Raw genomic sequence first — 26,951 nt, forward strand, 5'->3', positions numbered from 1 at the left:
GTTCACATTCCATTTTTTTTTTTTAATGGAGCGTGAAAAAGAAACGCTGTCTTGATGTTGTTGTTGTGGCCACACATGATCTCTCATGCACATCAGAAAACAGGAAGACATTCAGTCAGTCAGAAAAGCACCCCCATAATGTAAATGGACTGTTTTTATTATTTCTGAATTTGAAATCGAAGTGACATTGTATTTAAAAAAAAAAAACAGCGGAAGCGTAGCACAACCTATAAATTAGGACATCAATCAATGGTAAAACAAGTTCTTGGTGTTTGTGCGAGCAGCCCAGCAGTTCAGGCTTTCTCAGCTTGATGGTGGCCGTGGCTGCGAATGATGTCAGAGAGATCGCTGTGAGCTCGGTTCCAGGTTTTCCCCTTGGTCACCTTTGGCTTTCGAAGAATCAAGCAGCTCCATAATGTCTGCTTCATCGTTGAACTTGGTATCCTTATATTCCCTCTGGAGCCATTTCCTGAACTAGAAGAAGTAACATTTTTTAAATTAAAGCAAAACCTTTTTTTTTTTTTTTTTTAAATAAAGAACAACCTGAAAGAGGCCATCTGATGCTTTCCACAGTTCAGTGATTATATATTACCTTGGGCACAATGAGGATCTAATTTGTTCCGAAATATGAGTTATTTTGGAGGATGTTTAAGGAAGACGCCTGGTTCACTAAAACCCCGCCTCTCCCCATGCGGCTGTCGCACATCTTTCTTGACGTCGTCTTAAAGCTGGTTGCTACGCTCAGCACCCAGGAAACAGTAATGAACAGTTGTTATTACTCGGCAGACTCGTCCCGCTTCTCCATCGGTCCTAAACAGCCCCACACCACACACCACTACGAGCTCACTGTCCTTTTGGTTGCCCCTCCGAGCCAACGGTTCGTTGTCTTTACTCTGGATATAATTTAATCTGCATTTGGTTCCGTTTTCAAGTTTAAAAACTAAAAAAAAACATGACTTAGGCCATTATTTTAGGAGGGTGATGACATGGTCAGTGAATAAAAAAAGCATGGAACTGGATATCTTCCAATTGAAAACAGGTCTCTTCCAAATGTGGATGAAAATCAGATACATGAGTGCACCGACTTACTTAGAGTTATTCATAATTGTTTTATAAGTTAAGAATCATAGTTGTTTTTTTTGCTTTGTTTTTTTTCGCTCCTGTGGTTGAGAGGAAAGACATTTCATCTGCTCTGTATGTTGCACATAGAGCACATTTGACAGTAAAGTTGACTTGACTTGCGAGCCAAAAATGTTAATACAAGTGGGCATCAGTTACATCGCAACTAGATGCAGTGGTGAATGCCACAACAGCAGCCCGGCATGCCATGTCTCACTCACACCTCACTCAGATCGATTTATAGATATATTGAGCTGCTGCATATCCAGCCCAAAATTGCAACCTAACTCACTTCATGAACATGAGACGTCTCGAACTCCTGCAGCTGGCGCTGAAATCCCAAATTGGGCCCGGCGCTGGGCCGGACCACTCTCACTGCAGCCAGAGCTTCATTCCAGCCCAGTCCGGTCACTGTCATGATGTAGGCGACCACCAGAGTGACGCTGCGGGACACCCCTGCCAGACTGCACAGGAAAGGGGGATGAGCGCGCATGATGCTGAACGTTTTTCACACGCTCAATTTAATTTCAGAAGCCAAAAAAAAAAAATACCCAATGGTAGAACACATCCTGTTGTTTAAATATGAGTAGCCCTGTTAGTTCTATATTATTCCATATAGAGTATGGAGACACTTGATGCAGCGTGTAGGATATACTGAACAACAACACTTTGTCATACTGAGAGAATATCCTGTGTCACCAAATTATCCATCCATCCATTTTCTGATCCGCTTATCCTCACAAGGGTCACGGGGGCGCTGGAGCCTATCGATGCCATCTTGAAACACCCTGAACCGGTTGCCAGCCAGAGACGAACAACCATCCACGCTCATACTCACACCTAGGGACAATTTAGAGTGTTCAATCGGCCTGCCATGCATGTTTTTGGAATGTGGGAGGAAACCGGAGTACCCGGAGAAAACCCACGCAGACCCCACGCAAACTCCACACAGGGAGGCCGGAGCTGGAATTGAACCCGGTCCCTCTGCACTGTGAGGTTGACGCGCTAACAACTGGACCAGCGGGCCGCCCGCCCTAAATTTGATGATCATAATATTAGAAACCTTTCCCAGTGCGATACAATTTCTACACCACTGAAATTATTCATTCGGTGAAATGTTGTGACCGTCCATCCATTTTCTATCGCGCTTTTCGCCTTAAAATGACAGGTGAGCCAGAACTGCTGACTTTGAGCAAGAAGCGAGATACACCCTGTTCTTCTTGTGACCAGTAAGTGCAAATTTAGAAGGGCCCGACCGAGACTTTAATCTTTAGTATTTGTTTAACTTAACAACAGAGAGAAAAATCTCTCTTTTGCAAGTTGTTGGGCAAATAAATCAGGTAGGTCAATCAATCATTCGGGCCCCATCTATTTGCTCTGGCACACAACCTTGTCACAGAAGCACAATTATTCATTTTACTGTCTTCTTCTGGGAAATTCAAGAATAATCCTTTGATCGGATATTCCTTATAATGCAGCACTTGACACGTGCCCAGGACTTGCTACTCTAAATGAGGAGTACGTTTGTTTAAACACGGAGGGAATACTTGGCTCCTGTTTCAGTTGCATGTACAAGCAAAGTGGCAGTCTAGAGTTGCGACACATTTACGATATGACATCACTGTTTCTGTCTCACCAGTGAACCAGGCAGCCTTCTCCTTTCAGCCGTGACTCATGCATGAACATGATGCTCTGTTTAAAGTGTTGAGTCCTGTCAAGGTCAACAACAAAAAAAGAAAATCTCACGACATGTTTCTGTATTGCATTTTGAGGGACGGGGGGGGGGGGGGGGAGAGATTTGGGACGTGCTTGCTGGAGAGGAACATTTGGCACAGTGGAGGTGTTGAGTGCGTTTTTTTTTTTTTTTTTTTTTGCACCTGGAGGGCCGAGATGGGGCTGCGCTTGGATTAGAGTCCGATTTCACAGTTTACATTTCAAACACGGTTTGGAGGCAAATGGGGCAGTCAAGGGTTACAAGAGTATTAGTGTTTGTGTGTGTGTGTCTTGTAAATGCATGACTTCATACATGGCATGTGAAACGGGTGCATATAAATAGCGCCGCAAGCGAGCAGAGAGACTTCCTTCCCAACTTCATATTAAAGAAAAATGACTTTTTAATGGCCTACACACAATTAGTAATTTCAACAATCAATTCAATCTTTTGCTTTCTGTCTCTGTATGTACATCCCTGTGACCGAGCCCGACTGCATTTGCGCCCCACTGCTATGTAGGAGAGAGGATCTTTTCAGTAACACCCTTATCCAAACTGAGTTTCTCCGCTCGTGACAGGATCCGCAAGATTGGCCAGAACCACAGTCACTATAAAGCGATGGTGAGAATGTGACCCTGGTCTACCCTGTCTGAAACATGATCAGGCAATGACACAATCACACTGAAACACACACACATAAAAAAACTCCCCTGTTCACTATTTTGTCCTCGGGCCACAGCAATAAAAGCGGTAGTAGTAGTAGTAGTAGTACTCAGAGATGGGCACTTTACCCTATTTTGCCGGTCCGTCCTGTGTCCGCAACCTAGGTACCCTTCCGTCTGTTATTAATACAATAATTATCCTCCGTCCGCATCTGTCCTCGTAATTTTAAAGCGCTTATGATTGTGTACATGCTTGAAGCATCGTGTTGTGTTGTGCTTTGTGATGCTTTCCATTTCAAACGGCCGCCATCTTGTGCCATCTAAAACATGATCACAAATCTTTTTTGGGAGGGCGTCAATTATTAGTGGATTTTGCCAGCAGGGGTTCACTGTTAAATTGTGGGGAAAAATGCCAAACATACCTCCCGAATGCCAAATGCAGACACACGAAACAAACACCTTTATTCATGTCTCCTCATGCGTCCTTAAAGCCCAAATGTGGCAAAAGTACATTGTGCGCGTGTGGAGGCATATCATTTACACATTTAGCTTGAAGAAACACAACCTGCCACCCACACTGCCGCACCGTAACGGGACACAAAACTGTCCTTTTTCTCGTTGTCATTTATTGTTGAGCACTGTGTGTGTGTGTGTGGAACTTACAGGTTTTCTGTGGGCAGGTCGGCCGCTGAAATGCACAGATAGGTCATCTCCTGGGGGACAGAGCGTACTAGGTGTTTAATTAACACAGCGACAATTAGGATCCAAGAGGAAATGCTCATGATCCACACTGGCTGCAACATCAGGAGCCACCTACATGCACACAGTAAATAAAGCAAACATTTGCAGGCATTCTGTATCCCAGTCTGCCGCAGTAATGGGCTGCACTTGTAAAAGCTTCGGTGGCCATTGCAACTTCCTGAACAACCTGACAGACTGGAAGGTGTACTCCTGTTTAAAGGGTCAGATAGCCCTAGTTTGTGGAACTAGAATGTTTAGTTTGGACAGCGGTACCAGGTCACTAGAACATTTACATAGTAGTAACTGCATAATAACACAAACATGTCAAATCAAAACACCAGTATGGCGGAACAAGGGACTTTTTGACAACTCTTGTGTGTTTGAACCAGTGTCATGTTTTGTCTAAATGTAGTTCCACGGTCAAAAGAAGATATTGCTCATGGGGTCATACTCTCGAAAAGTTCAGGAACCTTTGGGGCGGGGCTTACAGTGCTGAACATCGATTGGATGACTGTTAATTGATGCTTTTTAACCTATTCGTGGTTTGCTCTTGACTAATTGACCTATTTGTGTTTTTTGTGCTCCATCTCTATTGAACCAAGGTGCAACAAGGCATGGCCAAAATGCATGCATAGAGGAATGTACTCATTTTTGTCAAGAGAGTATTGAAGAAGTGAACCTTGACTATGTTGTTTGTCTAGGAAAAGCTAAGTATAGACAGGGATGATATCCGGAGTTATGGAGAGGCTTCGCAGCATGTGTGTGTGTTTGTGCTCAGCTGAGTAGTTTATTAAAAACGATCAAGCTAACAATCAGATGGAGGCCTAATTATTGAAATGTGAAAGAACCAGTTTGATTAAAAGGAACAAAAGAACGGCTACGGATATCTGGAAGTCGAAACGCTGTATGAAATGCTTTCACTTTACACGATCGATTTGTTGACAAGATGTAAGAATTCCAAGATGCACATTTACGTGTGGTTTTGGAAGGTTAATGTATAGTTGGTGTTTACAGTAGATATGGCTTGGCATGCTGCCATTTTTGGAAAAGCAGGTGAAAGTACTGGCACTAAAATGAATCAATTGACACATTGATTATGAATAAGAACCTCCAATAAGCTGACTTAAAAGATCCTGAACAGTCAATCAGATTCCAGGTCAGCACTCACAAAGATAATTGACTTTGATAATGCTGTAACTGTTGGGAACAGTTAGCCTACCTGGGACAGCTGATTCAAGAGGAAATTCAAAACAGAACCGGCTCCATTGGTCAACATTGAGGGAGTAAAACAGGTCAAAAAGAGGTTTCAGCATGCAAGTACACGAAACAATTCAGGAGACTCTCCATCAGCGTGTCAAAAACGTAGGGCACAAAATCGGACTTTAAATACTACAATTATGTAAGGTACAAAAATGGTCCAACACAGAGGGGTGCACAAATTTGGCTCAAAAATAGATTCCCGCATCGTTCTGCTGACCTATGATTATTATCGATGCACAAAATACAGACCATGACACTTGTGTAAATTGTAGTTGTCCCGAGACAAAATATATCTGTAGCTGCAATCAAATAGATTCCAAAGTAATCATTTAAAATACTCAATAGCACTTGAGCACCACTCTTGTCCCTCCCATTGGATGACCAACTCACATATAGCCACATATAGGTAATGGGCCGGAACCACCCTTTGGTTGGTGGAAAATAGATACCTGGAGTATGGGTGCCGCTGTGTCATGGATGGACAAGATGTGGGTGATGTTGTTCCTGGCTAACTGCTCTCGGTCTCTTGCATCTGACATGAACCAATCATCAAAGAAGATACATAAAATGTCACACGCCCAAGAGATTTGTAGCAAGACCCACCTCTGAAATTTCCCAAATACAAGTGAGGTAGGACCTGAAGGGGAAAGAGAGGTGCAAAGCATAGTGAACGGCAGCATCACAACAGCAGAGTGGACAGTTGCTTAATAGCTGATAACATAGCAAAACCATAGGCAACGGCTTCATGGACAAACAGATGTTGAATGTTACGTTTTCCATCAAGCATTAATCTGAATATGTGCCCAAACTGTTCATTATGAAGGCGTTGCCTTTACACTTGAACGTCCTGGTAACTTGTCACCTCAAGTGCGAGGAGCACTCACCTTATTGATTCCATTTCCCATGTTGAAGGAAGGCGGCTTGAAACAAAAAACAGGTCCGACAGTGTTTACTTATGGACGCTTGACGGCTTCCCAGAAACGACGCAAATTGGTCACATACTCACGATAGACCGTGTATGTGTGTCTGTACCAGACGGTTGACTCCAGCTTCACAGCTCCCCGCAGTGCATCTTGGGAATTGTAGTTCGGAGTCCAAACCAGGAAAAAGTTCCCCAGCAATAGATTGATAGATTGTCTCTTTTTTTAAAAAATATCTATATTACAAAGACGTGGCATTTGATCGGGAATGCAGACTTCTTATACCATATACACATTTGATTTATAAAGTATGTCTTTCATGTTCATGGTGTCATTATTTAGTTGCGTTCTCATCGTGTTTCTATAGAGCGATATGTAAGGCACAAAGCGAAGCGTACAATTGTAGTTGTATTTGCCTGACTGATACTGTGAATACGAGCTTCTAGGGCACACACGCAACATTCAAAACATTAACAGTACCACTGCACCGCAGAAGCTAACATGAAGCGCTGCAAGATGAAAATAAATCACTACAATTTAAAGAGCACATGTATTCATAAAAACTGGAACCTCACAGTGTTCTTCCCACACTATGATAGACTTGGTGATTAGTATTGAGTATTATTGATTTAGTGAAGGAAGAGATTGTGGCACAGTTCACTAGACAGTATATATCGATGTAATGGGGTGTTTTATGGGCATAAGTTGTGATGATTTGGGGTGTTCTTAAGGGAGTAAAGGCGCGAAACTAGGTTGAAACCCTAAACAAAATAGAGGACACAATATGTACAGTAAATGTTTTACCTGATGTAAGAGACGACTGTCGCCTTTAGATGGCGACATTTCCACATGAATAAGCAACATCTTGAACAGAAGAAATAAAACCGAAGCTATGGAGTAAATTGCCGCATCACTGTATGCAGGAGAAATTCTACCAGCGTTATATGTCCAATAGTAGGGAAGTAACTACGTAGAAACGCGTATTTGGTTTAGTTTAGTCGATGTTTCAGGTATCTGTTGAATATTTATTTTTTGACAGCTTTTTTAATTGTGGGAAAGTGGGTGAGAGTTCTGCTCACGCCCTGGGCATTTGACAGTTTCTGGTTGAAAAAAATAAACACTGGTGTGCTGGAGCAATCTCACTTCTCAACTGGCCAGGGATGGCGCTACACCGGGAGAAAGGGTTCTAAAGCCCCGTCAGAAATCTGTGTAGCCCCTCCAGCATGTTATTTTCTCAGTCCCTCTATGTATCAGTCAAGCCATCTTTAGCCCCAGGAGAGACAAAAAAAAAATCATGGAACTGTGCCCGCAGCTGTCTCCAAGTGCTTTTTCCCCTTCTTTCTCAAGCTAAAGGTGTTGATATCGTGAACCCATTTTGAAGACATGGACGAGAGATCAAGATCGAGGGGGAACTTATGTTTCTTTCGTGTGTCATTTCTTTATAATGAAATATATTTTCACTTGCTTTCATACTACATAGATAGCTAGATAGATATATGGATCATAAAATGTAAATGATAGCCATAACATGGAAATATAATTTACAGTAATTTGGGGGATGGAGCGGAGTAAATGCATTCCCATTCATTTCAATGGGAAACGTTACTCGATCGATGACAGAGTCACGGTACGAATCAAGTTACGAACTTCAGGTACCAGTATATCATTAGCAGCAGTCTTGGTGCTTTTCTGACACACCTAATAAATAATATTAAAAATTCATTTTTACTTTTATCGTCAAGTACATTTCAGAGGCTGTTTTTTTGTTTTATTTTTGACTTTAAGTTACTCAATAAGGGAAAACATATTTTTTATGCAATTAACTGTACTTCTGTTTGCAAACTACTTTGAGTACTGCTTTAGCCACAGCCCAGTTATTAACCAAATTGTTTTGTTGTTGTTGTTGTTTTGATTATAGTCGTCACACAAACAAAACGCAAAAATGCTCTAGTTTATAATTATATAATTAATAAAATAATAACAGGAAGAAACGCGGCGCAACTAGCTGTCCTGCTCTGGAATCGACTTGAATGACTGACTGAAGCTTGAAGATAATCTTTTTTTTTTATTGTCCTTTTTTTTAAAAAACCTTACTACGTCACTTCAGCAATTCCAGGAAGTCGGGCACTATCAAATAGCACATTCTTACGCTGATTGTGCTCTCTTTTTTCCACCACTTTTGCTCTTTTTTTGTTTTTAGGACTGCTGCAAAACGTCACGGGGAACTAGCTTAACATTTGTGCTAGCGTCAAAACTTTTGGTCGCCTTCTGCCTCCCTCTCACATGACAAGCTATCCTTCCGCGATAGCTTGCTTTTTGTTACGATATTATTACGCATTTAGAGTCAGTTTAAAGTGAAATTATGGCCATCACGCCGCCGTCTTCACTCCAGCTGCGAGCGACAGATGTGCTTCGAAAAGAGCACCTGGACGACGGAGGTTTTGGAGAGGTGTACCTGTGCTATCATGCCCGCCTCGGTGCTGTGGTGATGAAGACCATGTATACGGGGCCTCTTCGCAGTGAGTAAGTTGTTTTCATCATGTATTTTGCACTGGGGATTTCCACTTTCCAGCATGCACACTGAAATTTGGATCACTTGCCAGTCAGACTGCTGCAGAGAGACCACTGATTATTTTCATAAATGATTTGGTTGTTCAGAAAACAGTTGCGAAAGTGCTTAGGGTGTTGGTAATCGGTGTGAATTTAGACATGGAGGAATGTGATACTACTTCCCCTATGTTGTCTCAACCTGGAGGCGGGGCTCGCTGGCAAGCGTCTGGTGGCCGGTCCAACGCCCATGGGGCTTTCAACCCGAAAATCCAACATGGGTCCCCCTTCCCATAAACTCACTTCATGTGAGAGGGTCCAAAGGGGTTTGGGTGCCCTGTGAGCTGGGTTAAGGCAAAAGCCAGGGACTTTGGTAGTCTGATCCACGGCTACAGAAACCTGCTCAAGGGACATGGAATGCCGAAATGCGTTTCTTCCGCAGGGTGTCCGGGCTCTCCCTGGGAGACAGGCTGAGAAGCTAGGTCATCCAGTAGGGACTCAAAATCGAGCCGCTGCTCCTCCATGTTAAGAGGAGCCAGATGAGGTGGCTCGGGCATCTGGACGCCTCCCATGACCCAGAACATGCTGGAGAGCCTGTGTCTCAGGGCTGGTGTTGGAACGCCTTGAGATCCCTCTGGAAGAATTGAAAGAAGTGGCTGAGGAGGGGGAAAGTCTGGGCTTCCCTGCTGACGCTGCGACCTGACAATGGATGGATCTTGTCTCAACTTCCCTATTGCATTCCGCAGTGAAACTAAAACTAATCTGCAACATCCCCTTTTCTACCTCTTTCCATCTCAAACCTAAATGTAATATCTGCCTAGTTGTCTTAGTAGAAGTCAAATTACTTCAAATTGCTCTGCATTCAGTATGAGTATTTTTTTTGTTTTGTCTTTTTGTCCAATCCAACTGTCAACTCTGTTTTCTGCCATGTCAGTCTAATCTGCCCAGGGCCATCAAAATCAGCAGTGGTGGAAATGAGCATGTACTATTCTGCCATCACTTAAATATTCTCCATTCTCTCCAAATTAATCGAGGGAGAGCAAGAGGTCTCTGCTGGAAGAAGGTAGCATCATGGCGAGCCTGAACCACAAGCGTGTGGTCAGGTTGCTGGGCGTCATCATGGAGGAGCGAGGTTGCTCTTTGGTCATGGAGTTGATGCCCAGAGGCAACCTGCTGGCCATGCTGGAGAAGGTGAATGCTGCGCCCGCTCCATAGTTTATAGTTTATGTATGATGAAGTCTAATATACTCTTTCCTGCTATATATGTAGGTCACTGTGCCGGTATCAATCAAGGGGAGAATTATCTTAGAGATCTTAGAAGGGATGGTGTATCTCACCGAGAAGAAAGTCGTACATCAGGACATCAAGCCGGAGAACATTTTAATTGACAAAGATTTTCACATCAAGGTAAAATGTTCCCCATCCTGTAATGTGGTTTTAGTGCTCTATTATATTGTACTTGTTTACTGTCATACCCTTGCACATGGGAGATCCACAGTGACCAATGCACTTTTCAGCTGCTTATTTAATGCTGTGGCAACAGTAAAACCCAAAAATCAAATGAGCACATGCACTCAGGAATTGCTGTTTGCGACAACACTCACATACAGAGTCAACAATGTCACAGTCACGGCAATATGCACATCCTATTTATCCCATTTTAGATATATTAAATTATATAGATCCTATTTGGCAAGCAGGACTTTTTGTGTTTGTTGTTTTTTTGTTTCCCTCCACTGTCTTACAATGTTCTACTGGGTTCAATTCTAGGGCCACTGCTGTTTTCATTGTATTTGCTGCTCCTGCGTTCCATCTTAAGAAAGCATGGTGTTTTCTTTCACCGCTATGCAGATAATAGTCAGATCTACTGTATGTAATGTCTCTTTCAGGAATTAAGACACTTTCTTTTTAAAGCCACTTTTGCCCTGTCTGTAAACCAAAATCTGAAAGGCATGAAACTTCTTCAATGAAAAGAAAACCGACAATATGGTGTTTGGTCCACTGGCCTTTTGTACATCTCACCCCCCTTGACATGAGGCCCCTTGGCATTTTATCTAAAGGCAACGGTCTTGATTTTTGGTTTGAAATTGGACCGGCAAATTGGTGCTGTTGGTCAATCCATTTTTTTTAAAATCTTTGTTCTTCGTTAAATATATTTGCAAGGTCATATTGTCTCTCCAAATCGTAAATTTTCACCAATAGCGGATGCTTCTGAATGTTACCCCTAGCTATAATTGCTTTTCCCCATTGGCCAGATTGCCGACCTTGGCCTTGCCACCTGCAAGACGTGGAGTAAACTCACTAAGGAGGAATCTCTCAAGAAAAGTCGCACGGGCCTGTCAGTCAGGACAAGGGCTGCGGGCACGCTAAGCTACATGGCGCCCGAGCACCTGCAGAGTGTCAACGCCATCTCCACTGAGAAGTCCGACATCTACAGCTTCGCAATCGTGGTCTGGGTGGTCGTCACAGGGAAAGAGCCCTATGCAAGTAAGATGGCATTGTTTCGAATGACTGAAATACGGCGTTGCCGATTTGTTTTCATGAAACTTGTACTTTTCTTTACTAATGAAGCCCACCATGTATGTCCTGATTGACAAATTTCCTATAAAGTACTTTTTCTCTTGTTTGTATGCACTTGGAAAACCTTCTGTCGCCCATGTTTTTCCCAATATGTTCCTTCTCTACATTGCACCTTCCAATTAGATGAAGTTTGTTAGACAATTCTTAAAGTGTAAAGGGAAAAAAAAATGTGCTTGATATGGATCTTCAATGTCAACCTCATCACTATCATAATTTCGAAGGTCCATCTTTAAGGCTTGACTTAACCTCACTAGCCTATCGTGATAAAGACGACGTACTATTACAAAAAGAGGTAAATGGTCACTTACTTCACCGAAGCCAAAAAACAGAAACTTACTTGTGAGAGAAAAGCAAGTTGTGCGAAAAATACAGAAATGTTGATGAACAATTGGACATTCAAAATTGTAGACAAGGCCAAATTAAGTTCACTAGTAAAGGTTAGTGTACTTTTGGTTCATCTTCACATTTCACCGGAAAGTTGAACACCCCCAAATTTTGGTGACTCATAGCTCCGGAAATCTTAATAAAATGAGTAAGACTGTTTTCTTTAGGCTTTGGAATTAACAGCGGTTCACTTGCATAATGTAACAAGCGAGATCAAACCAGGCATCTTTTTTCTATCTGTCCAGATGCCAGAAATGAAGATCAAATCAGCCAGTGCGTCCGCAACGGCGACCGCCCAACGATGGACCTCATCCCCGACAACACGCCGGCAGAGATCATAAACCTCATGCTGATGTGCTGGGAACACAACGCGGTACAAAGACCGACATTTCTAGGTCGGCTTGCCGCCGCACGATTAGTATATCATCCTTCAATGGACTTATTTTCAGATGTGCGACCTCTTTCTTCCTCAATCGACTTCTTTCCTAACAGAGTGCTACAACCTATTTCGTCCCTTCTACGAGACGGAGCTCGCACCACACGTGGTGAAAGATTTAGTTCATCTGCAGGTGGATACATTGCATACGTTTGGATTATGCTCACACCTTGACGACATTAAGATTGACTGATTAAATTTTTCGAATGCAGGCTCTGTACGAAGGCCCAGAGCAGCTTGTTGACAAAATGAAGTCTCTATCAATGACTGATGAATGTATTTCAACAGGTAAGAACTGATGGCTGTCCTGACGGCTTGAATTAGGTCATTAGGTATTTATTATTCCATCAATGGATCATTTATATTTTGACGGGTAAATGTGGTTATTAAAAATTTTATTAAATCAATTAGTGGCAAAAATGTAAAACAAATATTGGATCAAAATATTCACATTTGAAATGTGGGTTTAATAAAAGACATGTGGCATAACATGTCAGAAGATGCCAAAAGTAATTTCTACTTTAATTTAAAAAAAAAAGTTTCTTCGTAGGTACGAGAGATACATCTCAATATCATGGGAATGCACATTTATTTCAGCTGTTCAATGCAAAACATGAAATTCATATCGTTTACAATCAGTACACAAAGTGAAATATTTTCAGATTTTATTTTCTATAATTTAAATGATTGTAGCGTACAGCTAATGACAAGCCCAAGTTTACAATTCAAAAAATTGGAATGTTACATACTGGGAAGTGACAATATTTTTGTATGCAGTAAAGTAGAGAGGAAAATGATTTTCAGAAGGTCAAGTCCTGTTTGTTAACTGAATCTATTTCCTAAACACATTTCACTTTTGGAATTTAACGTGTCTACCACACTCAAATGTATTGAGAGCTCCTGTAATTTTCTTCACTGCTATAGAAACCACATTCTTTAAGCAGAATAGAAAGGCAAAAGAACATGTGGCACTCGACATTCAAATAAGAAAAAAAACCCCTCCAGCCCATAAACCGGCTACATCACTGACGTGGATGAACTCAATGAATTAATATCAACTGTTTATCCTGCTGTTGATGTCAAATGCTGCGCATGCTCAGAAATAAAAAATGATGTGAACTGTTCTTACCTTACAGATTGTCCAGCTTTTCTGGAGAGCACAGAAAAAAGTGTCAATGGGCCGGTTGAAGCCAGTATTGAGGACATCGATGCCATCTCATATGAAACAAATATAGAGTCAGGGGCAGCCCACATTGACCCAGAGGTCTCCTTGGAGGGGAAACTGCAACAGGAGTTAGACTATCACAGACATGGCAGCTACAAATGCGACAGCCAGTCTGACATTATCAATAGCCAGCCCCAGAAAAACTCCCCAAATATCCTGTCAAGTGTTACAAATAATAACAGACCTAGCCAACCGGAGCACAACATTCCTTTCGTGTCCTCTGTCCATTCCTGGACAAAAGCGGAACCTGTGCAGCCCAGCAGCCAGGAAGATGCTCAATATCATCCTGCTGCCCGCTTCCACGAGTCGATGACTGCTTCCACGCCAAAGTCATCCCTCTTACAAACATCTACCAGCGTGAATTCCCTGCCACCTTTCAATCAGGAACATCCAGATTCCCACTATATCCGCCAGCAGTCCTGGCCTACCTCCTCAGTGTTGGAAACATCGGGGTATGCTCGCGACTTGAAGAAGGATGGAGTGTCACAAGATTCCGGTACATGGACAGGTAGACCTCATTTTGAACAGCTGTGATGTACACTAAATGACCACTTCTGATGACGCTAACATAGCTTGTGTTGATCTTGAAGGGTCTCTTTGCATCCGTAATGCAAGGGGAATCCAGATTGGTAACAACAACAACCTCAGTATCCACAACTACGATCCCACTCAATGTTTTTCATTTCTTCCGGGAAACATATGGACCAGCTCTCAGCTCAGAGAAGGAATTCAGAAATATGGTAAATCTTGTCATTTTATTTTGGTTTTATTCCAGTTTATTTACATGTTTAATGCAAACCGGATTTATTCTAGATCCTTAAGAGTAAATCAACCCAAACATTTTCTTGACAATATGTTCTTTGCAGCCTCTTCAAACTAAACACGGCATTCTGATTAATATTGTGTTTGTGGAAAATGAGTTAAGCAGTAAAATCCAGTAGGCGGGGTACACCCTGAACTGGTTGCCAGTCAATGGCAGGGCACACATAAACAAACAAACATTCGCGCGCACACTCACATTTAGGGACAATTTTGGGGGATTCAGGTTCACATGTGTTTTTAATACATATTCAGTGTTGCATTTACCTGAATATTGGCCTTGATATCTTCTTTAAAATCAGGACTATTATTTAGATTACTCCAAGTAACGCACATAAAACATATGGGATCAATAATGGATCCTTGCGGAACACCGCATTTAAAAGTGCTTAGCTGTTAAGCAGTGGTAAAACGTGCTTTACTTTCCCTTTTCACGTGTAGAGAAGTGTGCTGTGACCGAAGAGCACCTTGAAGTTCTAAGGAAAAACATTGGCGGCAAATGGAAGTTGTACGCACGGCGTCTGGGTTTGAGCGACGTGGAAATAGAGACCATCGAGCATGACTTCTCCCTGGACGGCCTAGCGGAGATGGTGCACCAGACGCTGCAACGCTGGAAAATGAAAGAAGGAAGCCTTGGCTGTACAATTGGGAAGCTCTGCTACGCTCTTGAAGGCGTCATAGACGTTGATGTCATTCAGAAAATATTGAACATATGCGCTTCTACTTCCAGTATCTAATGAAATTCTGTCTTACGTAGTTCCCCTTAGATTTGCCAAAGTCTCTTTTGATGCCTATAGTTCCAATCAATGTAATGCCTTACTGTTTATTACGCTGGGATTAGGGTGCCTCTCCTTCAACATGAATTCTAATTGGTCTAGAGCCATGTAGAAAATCTGTTTGAAAATATTCAACTCTTGTTTGAGAATATTTTTGCATTTCATCATCATGCTTGTGAGACAAAAGTTCATGTACCAACATGAAACGGTTTTCTAAGATGTGGGAACACACAAACATGGCAAAAAAAAAAAAAAACTCGGCAGGTGTGTGTACCGCTCTTAAAGGGCCATATTCTTGCGCACTATTCTGGCAGCGCAGATTCATTTCTGCAAATGAATGCCAGATATGCACTCAGGGTGAAGCAACATTAGCATGCATCCGTTCCCTGACAAATCTACATTCTCTAGACAAATTAAGCACTTTTACTCTTAAGAATTCAAGGCCTGGAGTGCTGCAAGTCCAACGGCCTGTGAAGGTGAAAAAAAATCATTGCATTGCAAGTTTGGATTCATTTACAACATGCGTTGCCACACATTGTAAGAGACTCCTAGAAATCTATTCAATATTTGTCGAGAGACTGAACCATCGATATTTTTTTGAGCCGATCAAAGAGGCACTGTGAGTCGACTTGTAACATTATTTTTGTCGTGATAATTATGGGCAAAGAATATCGACAGCAGCGGTCTTATTTTCGCTTACAAATGCCATGAGTTGCTTCAGGTATAGTGCCGGTATTAAAAGACAAGCTTTGTTTGTTTTTTAAATTTAAGCCCATGTTGGAATTGCTTCCATGTTGGTCATCAAAATATGTGAATGTGATCAAATGACTTGATTGCTCTGTCTTGCAAGGAAGTTTGGGCATTGATCCAAGGAAGGACAAGCACACCCCCTTCTTGAAATGATGGACCTCCAAACATCCCTTTAGTGATCTCTCTCTCTCTTTCTCTCTCTCTATGTGTGTGTCAGACTATCGGGCCTTTGCTGAAATCAAAATCACTTCTCACGTTGCCTTTGTATTAAACTTTTGGCATGTGGTTTCAGTTTCACAGCACAGAAACTGAAGTCTTCTGTCCATTAGATTGCTGACCACATTAATAAATGCCATGCTGTTGATTTTTCATTCACTTTTTGTCACATTTGATCCTTTAGATTTCATAATTTTCTCACATACACTTGGGAAAATTAAACTCTTGAAACGTGGTATGGTGTCCTTCAAGTTTAAGTTGCTGGTCACTTGTTATTTGCCATCTACACAGTGTCACTGTTAGTTTGTACACAATCACGCTGTGCTAATTTCAGACCCCTGCAATCCTCATCAGCTGACACAGTGCAAAAAATGTTCATCTTTTTTAGCCAAATTTACGACTTTGTAGCGTCACTTTTTCGCCTTTCAATAAATGTGACCACAGAGTAGGCCATACAATAAAACTAAACTAGGGTATATAGCTTATTTATACGAAAAAGTACTTTTGTCATTGTTCCAAACGGTTCATTCCCTTCTCCGTTTTGACTTGGAAACCAAGGTCAATGTCATGGCTCGAGCCTGATGATTAGATTATCGTACTTCCCTTAACAATGTTTCATGCCAATGCTCAACGTCATAAAGAACACCCTGAAAAAGAAGTCAGTAGGTAAAATTAAGGCCAGGCCACTTTTGCTTTGTCGGGAACCAACTCCAAATTAATATGGAAACTATCTGGAGTTCTCTTTGCACACGTGAGGCACAGCAGGGACCTGGTGTGGCTCACACTTGGACCGACGCTCTCCTTGGACGATTTGTCATAGGCGGCAGCGTTCGCAACACAGAACACTTGAGGACCGTGTCCGGAGCATTCAGCAGTATCTTTGTGCCGGTTCAGCACTATCATAGGAGGTTGCGTGGAGGAGGTGGGCAAAGGAAACTGCTCAGTCCGTCTTTGGACTAACTGAAGTCTCACCTTGATTCTTGGATGGCAGCAGCACTTCCCCGTGCGGCGTTTTAATGCGGCGAGGTCCCTGAATATTACCTTGCGAAAGTTGGGCCTGATCGCGAGGTAGACGATCGGGTTGTAGATTGTGGAGGACTTGGCGAACATGGCCGGTATGGCGAACGCCACAGGCGGGATGTCTTCGATGTTGCCGAAGGAAGCCCACATGGACACCAGAGCGTACGGACTCCACGCCACAAAGAAACCGATGCACACCGCCATGCTAAGCTAAAGACAACAAGCACACAACACGGAGGTAAATACAATTTTAGGAAGAGCCCCAAAAAAATAATCATAAATTAGGCAACGATCGCACAAATATTTTATGATGATCAGTGGGTTCAATGTTTCGGGGGATTTTATAATGGCTCCTCTGTACCTGCTTTTGGAATGTGGGAGGAAAGCGGAGGACCCGGAGAAAACATGCAAACTCCACACAGGGAGGCCAAAGCTGGAATCGAACCAGGTACCTCTGCACTGTGAGGTCAACGCGCTAACGACTGGGCAACCGGCCCGACCACACACACACACACACACAACACATTATCTGCAAATTACAGACGCCTACTAAAGAAATCAAATAGAATTATTGATATGAGTGTCTTAAATTTATATGATAAGGACGTCACCCAATTGAATATAAAAAAATACTGGGCTCCAGATTACCATTTTTTTTTTATGAGTAGGAGCATCATTAACATCCCTGATAATAATACTGTACTTTGTACTTTAGCACTGATGTAAAGTTTAACTGTAAATGATAGAACAACAAGTAGGGGTACAAATTTGATACGTAGAGCAGTGTGAAGGGAATGGCATTCTAATTGACTATTACGAGCAGGGAGAATGTTAGCTAAGTAGTATTACTACTGCTACATATTTAGTCATACTAATTGGGCAATGCTTTAAATTGGCTCATGCATTCTAGGAGTTTCTAGCAATAACACATTTCAACACCATTGTATTGAAAGTGCATTTTGCAACGACCTGGCATTACGAGGATTCCTGTCTTTCACCATTTTATCATCATCTATGAATTGTGTTCTTTCATTTAACTCGACTAAAATATTGAAGAACGGTATTTGTCCCTTCACCTTGATAATGACGATCTGGATGCGGCTCATGTGCATGTGTCTGGACGCATGATGCGCCATGGTCTTGTGCGACGCGTGCACGGTGGCGAGGATGCCCGCGTAGGACGCCAGGATGAGGCCGCACGGAAGGATGTAGCAAAAGAAGAAGAGCACCACAGTGTAGGAGCGCGCCGTCGGCAGCCGATTGGACAGGCGCCAGTCGATGCAGCAGGCGGTGCCGTAGGGCTCCGGTCCGTATTCGCCCCAGTGGCCCAGCGGGCAGCAAGCGAACAACAACGCGTTGAGCCACGCGCAGGCCACCAGCAGACGACCATGAATGCAGCTGAATCGGTTTCCTGTGAACGTAGATTTAGTGCAGGTTAGAGCCCGAACACCCGAATTGGCACCCATCCACTAATTCCACAACTGTCCACTTGGGGGTGCTGTTTCCCTATCATTTGGTAGCGCCGCTGAAGACCTCTGAGCTGCTTTTGTGATTTTGTTCAGGAACTGCGAAGTAAACAACTCACTTTGACACTTTCACACACCGATGATGTAACATCAACATCATACGTTGTGGTTCATACATTATTCTGTTTGAGAATCCTGACAGGATGAATCCAATTCAACGAATCATCAAATTAATCATGTGTGTCATCAGCTTAAAACACACTTTGGCCAGCGCACTTACACAGTTAGCTTGATCATGCTTCACGTCCACTCAATTTAAGCCGTCTGTGCCCCCAGCTGGGAAACAGGCAGTTTCTTGAGGTCAAACAGAGGGCTCCATTGCAGCGCATTAATCGACATCACAAGCCATATTCATCGAGTGCAGTCCGGCGGACTCGCGGGTCATCAAAGAGAAGGCTTAACATGCGGCTCTCGGTGGGCGGATTAGGGCGAAATCAACAATGGGCCATTTAGGGATGCCGCTTGTGCATCTTTCTGTGGCCAGGCCTGTTCGCTTTGAAGACTTACCGTACAGTGGGTAACACACTTTGACAAAGCACACCATGCTGAACAGGGTGAGGGTGCTCAGACTGCAGATGCCGAACAGCATGCCGCAGAAGGCGTAGATGGAGCACACCGTAGTCCCGTACAGCCACCTGTGAGGGAGGTGTGAGGGTGTGGGAAAAGGAAAGTGAGGGAGGGAGAAAGAACACCTTCGTGTGCTGACAGAAACAAACAGAGGGATCAGTGACGTAGGAAAAGTGCATTAGCATGGTACTCGGTAGTGTTGTCGTAAAAACCACGATTAGAAAAGTCAAAGGTGCCCTAAAACTGTGATGGGCAACATTTTCACAGCCTAGCTTTGTTCAGCGGAAAGGTCGGTGCTGTTGGACAGTCTGCGGCTGGGTGGATGCATGGCTTGAGGAGCCGACGATGAGAAGAAAAGAGCGTCAGCGCAGAGCGCCGATGCGTTTTTGGAACTCGGAGTCGCGGCTTGGAATTGAAGCGGATTTACATGGGACTGGACATGTGAGCTTTTTTCGTCGATGGACGCTACAGCTTCTTGTTTGCTTTCAGATTTAGCTTGTAGCAGAGATGCGCACATTTTCAGCATGACGTTTTTGATCCACTGGTGAAAAGGACACTTTGATTCGCTTCTCTTTCATCTATAACTGTTTCAAACAACAAAGTGTATGCAGGAAAAGTGGTTACGATTGTACGACTGTCTGTGTCTTATGTGTTGTGTTGTATTATTCTGTCATTTTATGTTAACTGTCCTTTTGATGGCGGTGCGGGCACCCGCAGCGGCTCCTCTTGTTGTCTGATTAAGAGGTAAGAAATTTCATCTGTGCTGTATGTTGTACATACAGCGCATTTGATAATAAAGCTGTACTTGACTTGAATATTTTCGCCTTGAAGGCATGGCTAATAAATACCGTGGTACTGTATTTTCTAAACTTAATAATAAACACGAATCATGACACGAAGAACGTCCTATCTGGCCGCAACACTCTCTGGTCGCTATGGTAATGTTTAAACGTGCCTTTAAAACACGACTCACCCTAACCGCATATTACGCAGAGTGGGCTCTTCTGTCTCCTGGCTGGGCCTTTTCCCCTTTCCAAAGACGTTTGTTTTTCACTCATTTTTGGCTCCTGGTTTCATTTTAGCGGTAACCTATCACGTGACCATAAAGCGCGCCTTGACCTGCGTCAAGAGTGACATACCGTAGATGGATGTAACAGAGACACCGCACACTTCAGAGAGCAGAACGAATACATATCCACATGGTGATTTTCTTCTTTGTCATGTGTGGGGTGGCTCACACTTTTAAAATCAGTTAAGCTAAAAAAAAAAAAAAACAAAAAAAAAAGAAGATAGGCCACAGCACCTGTGGTAGAAGCTGGATGTTATAGCCAGAGGGTAGAGAGACAGCGTCAGGCCCAGGTCGCTGACGGCTAAGTTGATGATGAAGAACTCGGCCGGCTTCAGGAGGTGTTTTTTCTTGTAGGATACATACAGCAGAGTGCTGTTGCCAAACAATGAACATATTCCTGCACCGGGGAGGAATCACACAAACGAAACCAAAAAAAATGAGGGTCAACCACAGCAGTACTTCAGAATTATTAGCTTGACGACCTCAAGATTTTATCATTCATTCTTTGGCAATAAAAAGTGCAGTTCAATTGTAGCTGCGAGGAGTTAACTCTCTCGCCACCTTACAGCTAACAGAAATGTTTGATTCCAGTGACAGATGCAATACTCATAGGTCCCTTGATACGCTGCCACATCATTTATATTAACTGTTCATTTTGAAACAAATAAATAAATAAATAATTGATAATTCCGTGAATCAAAACAGCAGCATGTAAACAGTCTGTAGCATTTCAGATTGATTTATTTGATTAGAAAACTCTTGTTCATAACTGAACTGCACTATATTGTGTAAAAACAAGTATGATTAACGCACTAATTGTGCGCGGAATAATAAAAATAAAAAAAATCCATACTGTGCAACATTGGAGATCACACAGTGAGACTATTTTACAGGTAAATATTGTGCAGCAATGTCCCTGTCAAACATGGACATGAATGTGTGTTTCTGACTCACATGGCATTAGATTATTCTATGCAACACACACACTGTATATTTATGTTTGTTTGCTTGCTTGCGAGAAAATGATTAGATATCGCACTGCATATACCTCATACATACTAAACATCCATCTAAAGATAATCAAACACAAGTGGTGCCAATATCTATGGTACACGGAAGCAGCCGGACTCCGGCAGCGTTGTTGTTGAGTGCTAGCAGCCAAGCTATTCACAGAGATATTCAAAAGAAAATGAAAAGTCAAATCCATTTAAAAAAAAAACAAAAAAAACTGTAGTTACTTTGACTCACCAAAGAGCGAATACACCACAGCCACAGTGATGTCCAGGGGCACGGGAATGTTGGACTGGAATGCAGTTTCGTCATCCAACCGTCCCATCTGAACATGACGACAGCACCGATTTCACAAGCAACTTCGATATACATATACACAAATATGCTTGTAGTGTCGTATTTTTCCATCCAAATCGTACATAATCTGCCTATACAATATTTGCCCTAAATTCAATACATAGTCGGCAAGAGGGGCAAATATACAAGCCGGGGTGTTAAACTCATTCTGATCGCAGGCCACATTGCAGTTATGATGTCCCTTCAAAGGATGATGATGATGATATTATTACCTATACAGGATACGACGGCATGTGTATTTCATGTTATGATTTGTATTTTTTAGCAACAAATTGAATTTGATATCAGAAGTCAAAACAGTGTCCAAATATTTAAGTTGACTGCTATAGTTCAATTTAGGAGATTTGGTGGGTGGAAAACTCAGGTTTTATCAGTAAAAAGTTGAGAAATTTAAATGCAATTAGGTTACATATTTTCTGGCGGTAAAAGAGAACAGAACAAATCTGATTAGTAAAAAAATAGGTCTCGTTTGCGTTAATGGGCCACATAAAAAAAAAGGATGTGCTGGGCCCCGAGTTTGACAACAATATCAAACAAAACATATATATTGTAATTACTTGATGTATACTGCCACGGTTGCCCGGATGTAGTTATGGTGATGTTATGAAGTGGGGGGAAAAAAAGCATTTAACAACGTAAAATTAAAATTACATACTGTAAATAAGATTGATGTGTGCATTTTTTTTTTCTCCTAAAAAGGAAAAAAAAATCTCCAAATAAGTGACAAACTTGCTTGTTTTCACTTGGTTAAAAGACATTATCAACCCGTGTCACACAGTTGAACCACCTGTCAATCATTTTAGAGGAAAACTGTTCAATACGTCTAGTCTAAAAGCAAAATGGGGTATCGGTAATTATTTCCCCCTTAAAACAAATTCATAACACAAGTAACACCGAAAAAATTTGGTGGTCCTTCTTACCTCGTGTCTTCATTGACGTTTTAATCGGACCTAATTAAGTTCCTCAATCAATTAGGGAAAAGACAAATGTTGCTGGAGGGGCGGGTGACGTCTTGGCACCAAAAAGTGTCCCGGATGTGCTGAGAAGCAGCCGGGACGGCATTTGATCGTCGGATGCTATTGACACACAGGAGCAAGAGAATGTGATAGAGAGGCTCGTCTGCTCTCCAGAGAGCTTCTCAGCAACCCCCCTGCTAAGCCACCCCCACCTGCCACCCCCTGCCTTCCCATGTCCCCACCCTCCACCGTGCTGCCCACACAATTCAGCATGACGATGTCAGTAGCAACATCCCCTCTCTTTAAAACTGTACATCAATGATTCCCAATTTGGGTGGGGATGCTACAGGAAATGTAAGCTATTCAGTCTGTCCCCAATTTTTTTTTATTGATTTAATTGAAATAAAAAGTAGTTTTCTAAGCAAAACTGACAGTGAAATTAATTTTAAATGCTTAACAGACCGAAATCAAATGTATGGGGGTAAAAAAAAAAAGTCAATGTTTTTAACCTGGATTTAAATGAGGATTATTTGTACTGTGCTTTTGTACCCCCCCCCCCCCCCCCAATTACTGTTGCTGATTATTTTCTGACAATGTCGTAACACAACGCTTAGAAAATGCTGCTGATTGATCTCCAATGGAGATGATGCATGGAGATTTTCCATGCATCATCTTTGAATTTCTATGACCCTGAATGATTTTACCACTGAAGCTATTCATTTTGTGAATTGCACGATGGCCACGTGCTGGACAAAAAAAACAGCCGTGGGCAGGTGCCGCTGATGTAACCAGGCCTCTTTGAGGAATGGCACTAATTTACAACTTGCCATTTTACCTGATGTGTGGGAAGGCGCTCAGTGAAAGGGCCTCAAGCACACTGGATGTCTGTTGTTTGTTGAGTGGAAGCAACATATTGCCATGTTTGCACCAGGTCGTCCGTATCGGCATGCAGTGGGTTCACGTAGCTGCCCGAAGAGAAGTTGGGATAGGCTCCAGCACCCCCTGCGACCGGAGTGAGGATAAAGCGGTTCGGAAAATGAATGAATGAATGAATATCTAGATAGATAGATAGATGCACATGCACTTTTATTCTTCTCCCTTTCATAATTTTGCTGCTGTAAATTGGCAATTTCTCCATTGTGAAGCAAGTAAAAGTTGTCTTGTCTTATCTTAACTAAGCATTCTGATTCGTTCGTATGAATTAAAAATATGAATTTGGTAGTAAAATCCACCTCTTTTTGTTTATCTCAGTGAGCAGCCATTTTGCCACTTGCTGTCCACTGAAAATGACATCACAGTTACTCAAGAGAGTGGCAAAATGGCCGCCCTCTGAGATGGCTAAAAACGGGTGGATTTTACCGCTGAACTTCTAGCCCACGAATGCACTGACTCCAAATGCGGTGTTTAAACTAGTGAAGGCGCATAGAACATATTATTGTCAAGAACATTTGGGGGGGGTTGACGTCCCCTTTAAGCTTTGCATCCCAAATTGTTGTGGTCATCTGTGCCACCATGCATGACTATCCTCGAGCAGCACGTCACAGTTTCAACAGGTTTATAACACACTTTTCCCTCAATCTCATGTTCAGAGTACGCAGACGTATCGGCGATAGTACGGCTTCATTTACATATAGATTAAAGCTCAAATTGAAAGTAACGCCCCATCATGGCAATTCTCAGGCAAGTGTTTAGCGGCTCCACTGAATTATCCTTCAGCGTGAGCTGGAATAACGAATTATTATTCTAGAAGTCAAGTGGAATGGACATTGATTTCTCATCTATTTGCTCCTCCAATCACGCCAACTGCATGCTCAAGCGTAAGCACGCGAACGTCAACTCATGGCAGCTACCTCTTTGACATGTAGATGGTTATGTCGGCCATTTTTTTCTCTCGATGACCTGCATAAGGGGCCTCCCCCATAACTAGTACATTGGTCATTCCACAATAAAAAGACCTCTGGGGAAACATAAAATGTCCTTCAAATCCCCACTTACGGTGATTACATTGAGACAAAGATTCATCCATCCACTCATCGATTATCTGAGCCGCTTATTTTAACGAGGGTCTCACTGAAGCGCTCATTTAAAAAAAAAAACTCAACTCTTCGCGAAAGACCTGGCGATTGCAAATGAGGTATCTCTGCACAAATGTATTGAAAAGTCACAAAATCTGTCAAATGTTGTTATTGTTGTTTTGTTTTCGGTTTGTCGATAAAGTAGGTCACATCTGTGGATGTCATTTGTAGTCAAATGTCACGTTAAAGAGAATTGAGGGAAACAATTGGAAAACAGGTTTTGGATGGAACATCAGTATAAACAACTCCCCATTTTATTTTTTCAGGCCATTCTCAGGGCAGTGAATCGATCCAAACTGGAGCTTTGAGGTTTTCTTCGGTCTTGGGAGGCGATCAATTCTTAGAAGCCCAAAGAGAACCACAACAGGCCAGTGGAATCAATTCATTGTCCTCACAGAGAAATGACCCAAATGAGAACACTTACAGGCATTTTTAGGTCATCTCTTGCTCTCTCTCTGTCTGTCTGTCTGTGTGTCTCTCTCTAATATTTAATTTAAAAAAATTACATTTATTTTTTTAAAACTTGTGTCTGTAAACTTTTTTACTCCGATTTGTTTGGAGCGAGGTATGTGGGTATTATTTTTTCGGGTCGTGTCAATGATTAAAAACAAATTATGCCTCACCTGTCGTTTTCTTCATTTGCATCTTGAGGTCACATTCTTCATTTTTTACTTCACATTTGTGATTTTTGCGATTGTATTTTAGGTCACAACCGTCTTGATTATTGTTTATTCTTCTCAGGTCTGTTGCTTTTTTATTTGTATGTCAAATCAGTTGCTTTAAAAATATATATTTTATTACATCGATTAAAGCAGAATCCATCCATCCATTTTCAACAGCGCTTATCCTGAAGAGGGTCGCAGGAGTCACCGGAGTCTATCCCAGCTGAGTCCGGACGGAAAACAGACTACACTCTGAACTGGTTGGTAGTCAGTCGTAGGGTACTTATACATCAACAACGAAGGCAGAATTTCTCTTTAAAATAAGTAATAAATAGTTTTGAAATATTTTTGATCATGTTATTTTAAGATTATGTCATATCGATAGATTTGCATTTCTAAGTCACATCCTGTATAACATACAGTGTATGTTGTTACAACTTTTTTTCTTTCTATATTTTATTTCCTACCTTGATTGAATTTCTTTTGAAAGACACAACATGATAAAACAACCAAGCCCCAATAAACTGCCAGAACAATACGTGCGCAGGCACATACAGGGGTGCAGACACACAAGTCATTCAGCAAAAAGTAAAGGAAGCGCATCAGTTCAGCTCCATTAGATACATCTCTGTGCCGAGCTCATATTTAAGTGATATAAAGCGTGGTGCCCCAAAATATCAATAAGTAATCAGCAACATCCAAAACAACCATTCAGTTTGCATGAATTTGAGGGCCAAATTTGTTGGCGCCTGCTTTGGCCCACTTACAAAATACATAGTTTCAAAATCGATCAAGAAAGGTTGATTCGGAGATGAAAGTTTTAAAGGTTAAAAAAAAAAACACACGAACGTCTTCCTCCTTACTTGGAACGAGACCTCCTACTAATCATTTCTAGCACCTTTCAAGTTTTGGCCACGTCAACAGAGCCAAAATGGAGCCCACAAAGCTTCACGATTACAAGCGGGGCAGCTAAACATGTAGACAGACAATACAACAATACAGTAACCTACCTCCATTGGGAGTTATTTTCCAGACTTCTCCCGCCAATAGTGAAATCCACGATATAGAAATAAAACAAACAAAAAGAATAGTTAGTTCTTGGAACACTTTGCAAATAATACAAAGGTAACGTACTGTTTTGTGTAAAAAAAACAATATGTTGAGTCGGAGGCGGCACTATGGTCGAATGGTTAGCACGTCCGCCTCACAGTGCAAAGGTACAGTGGTCAATTATGGGCCTTGGCCTTCCTATGTGGAGTTTGCATGTTCTCCCCTTGCCTGTGTGGCTTTTCTCCGGGTACTCTGGCTTCCTCGTACATTCCAAAAGCACGCATGGCAGGTTAAAGGAACTCTCTAAAGTGTGCCAAGGTGTGAGGTTGTTTGTGTATGCGTGTTGTGCAACTGGATGGCAACCTGCAGGGGTGTACCCCGCCTACCGCCCGAAGACAGCTGGGATCATTCTCCAGCACGCCCGCGACCCTCGTGAGGAATTTCAAATGAAGAGAAAATCCACTGAGCTGGCATTATTAAAAACTGTGAAAAAGAAAGTAAAGAACAAAACA

The 26,951-nt window shown here is 42.2% G+C and overlaps 3 protein-coding genes across 8 annotated transcripts; 1 reads left to right on the top strand and 2 right to left on the bottom strand.

The window, feature by feature from the left end:
- Nucleotides 1-136: 136 nt before the first annotated feature.
- dusp22b (dual specificity phosphatase 22b) lies at nt 137-6,612 on the bottom strand. Of its 5 annotated transcripts, none has more exons than XM_086129799.1 (8): nt 6,500-6,612; nt 6,378-6,413; nt 6,097-6,130; nt 5,943-6,025; nt 4,156-4,205; nt 2,756-2,830; nt 1,412-1,583; nt 137-474 (listed from the first exon to the last, which is right to left on the bottom strand). In XM_086129799.1, exons 2-8 carry the CDS (start codon nt 6,396-6,398, stop codon nt 337-339), a joined length of 573 nt encoding a protein of 190 aa, XP_085985925.1. In that variant the 5' UTR covers nt 6,399-6,413; nt 6,500-6,612; the 3' UTR covers nt 137-336. The 5 variants fall into 5 exon arrangements, with proteins under 5 accessions (XP_085985925.1, XP_085985928.1, XP_085985926.1 ...); XM_086129802.1 differs by having other exon boundaries at nt 4,156-4,305; nt 6,500-6,585; XM_086129800.1 differs by having other exon boundaries at nt 6,496-6,515.
- Nucleotides 6,613-8,445: 1,833 nt separating this feature from the next.
- ripk1l (receptor (TNFRSF)-interacting serine-threonine kinase 1, like) lies at nt 8,446-16,305 on the top strand. Of its 2 annotated transcripts, none has more exons than XM_086129368.1 (10): nt 8,446-8,936; nt 9,995-10,151; nt 10,230-10,367; nt 11,216-11,447; nt 12,170-12,319; nt 12,417-12,493; nt 12,573-12,648; nt 13,497-14,093; nt 14,176-14,325; nt 14,846-16,305. In XM_086129368.1, the coding sequence occupies exons 1-10, from the start codon at nt 8,776-8,778 to the stop codon at nt 15,139-15,141; spliced, it is 2,034 nt and encodes a 677-aa protein (XP_085985494.1). In that variant the 5' UTR covers nt 8,446-8,775; the 3' UTR covers nt 15,142-16,305. The 2 variants fall into 2 exon arrangements, with proteins under 2 accessions (XP_085985494.1, XP_085985495.1); XM_086129369.1 differs by having other exon boundaries at nt 8,803-8,932.
- A 77-nt stretch (nt 16,306-16,382) lies between these two features.
- Nucleotides 16,383-26,917, bottom strand: LOC147194435 (opsin-5-like). The gene is made up of 9 exons (XM_086129371.1): nt 26,803-26,917; nt 26,400-26,423; nt 23,488-23,654; nt 22,617-22,772; nt 21,577-21,664; nt 20,563-20,725; nt 19,200-19,327; nt 18,243-18,577; nt 16,383-17,376 (listed from the first exon to the last, which is right to left on the bottom strand). The coding sequence occupies exons 5-9, from the start codon at nt 21,662-21,664 to the stop codon at nt 16,819-16,821; spliced, it is 1,272 nt and encodes a 423-aa protein (XP_085985497.1). The 5' UTR covers nt 22,617-22,772; nt 23,488-23,654; nt 26,400-26,423; nt 26,803-26,917; the 3' UTR covers nt 16,383-16,818.
- Nucleotides 26,918-26,951: the final 34 nt, after the last annotated feature.

This window comes from Hippocampus guttulatus, chromosome 14 (genome assembly GCF_054856545.1).
Source record: "Hippocampus guttulatus isolate MCC_2025c chromosome 14, RoL_Hgut_1.0, whole genome shotgun sequence".
Taxonomy (NCBI): Eukaryota; Metazoa; Chordata; class Actinopteri; order Syngnathiformes; family Syngnathidae; genus Hippocampus; species Hippocampus guttulatus.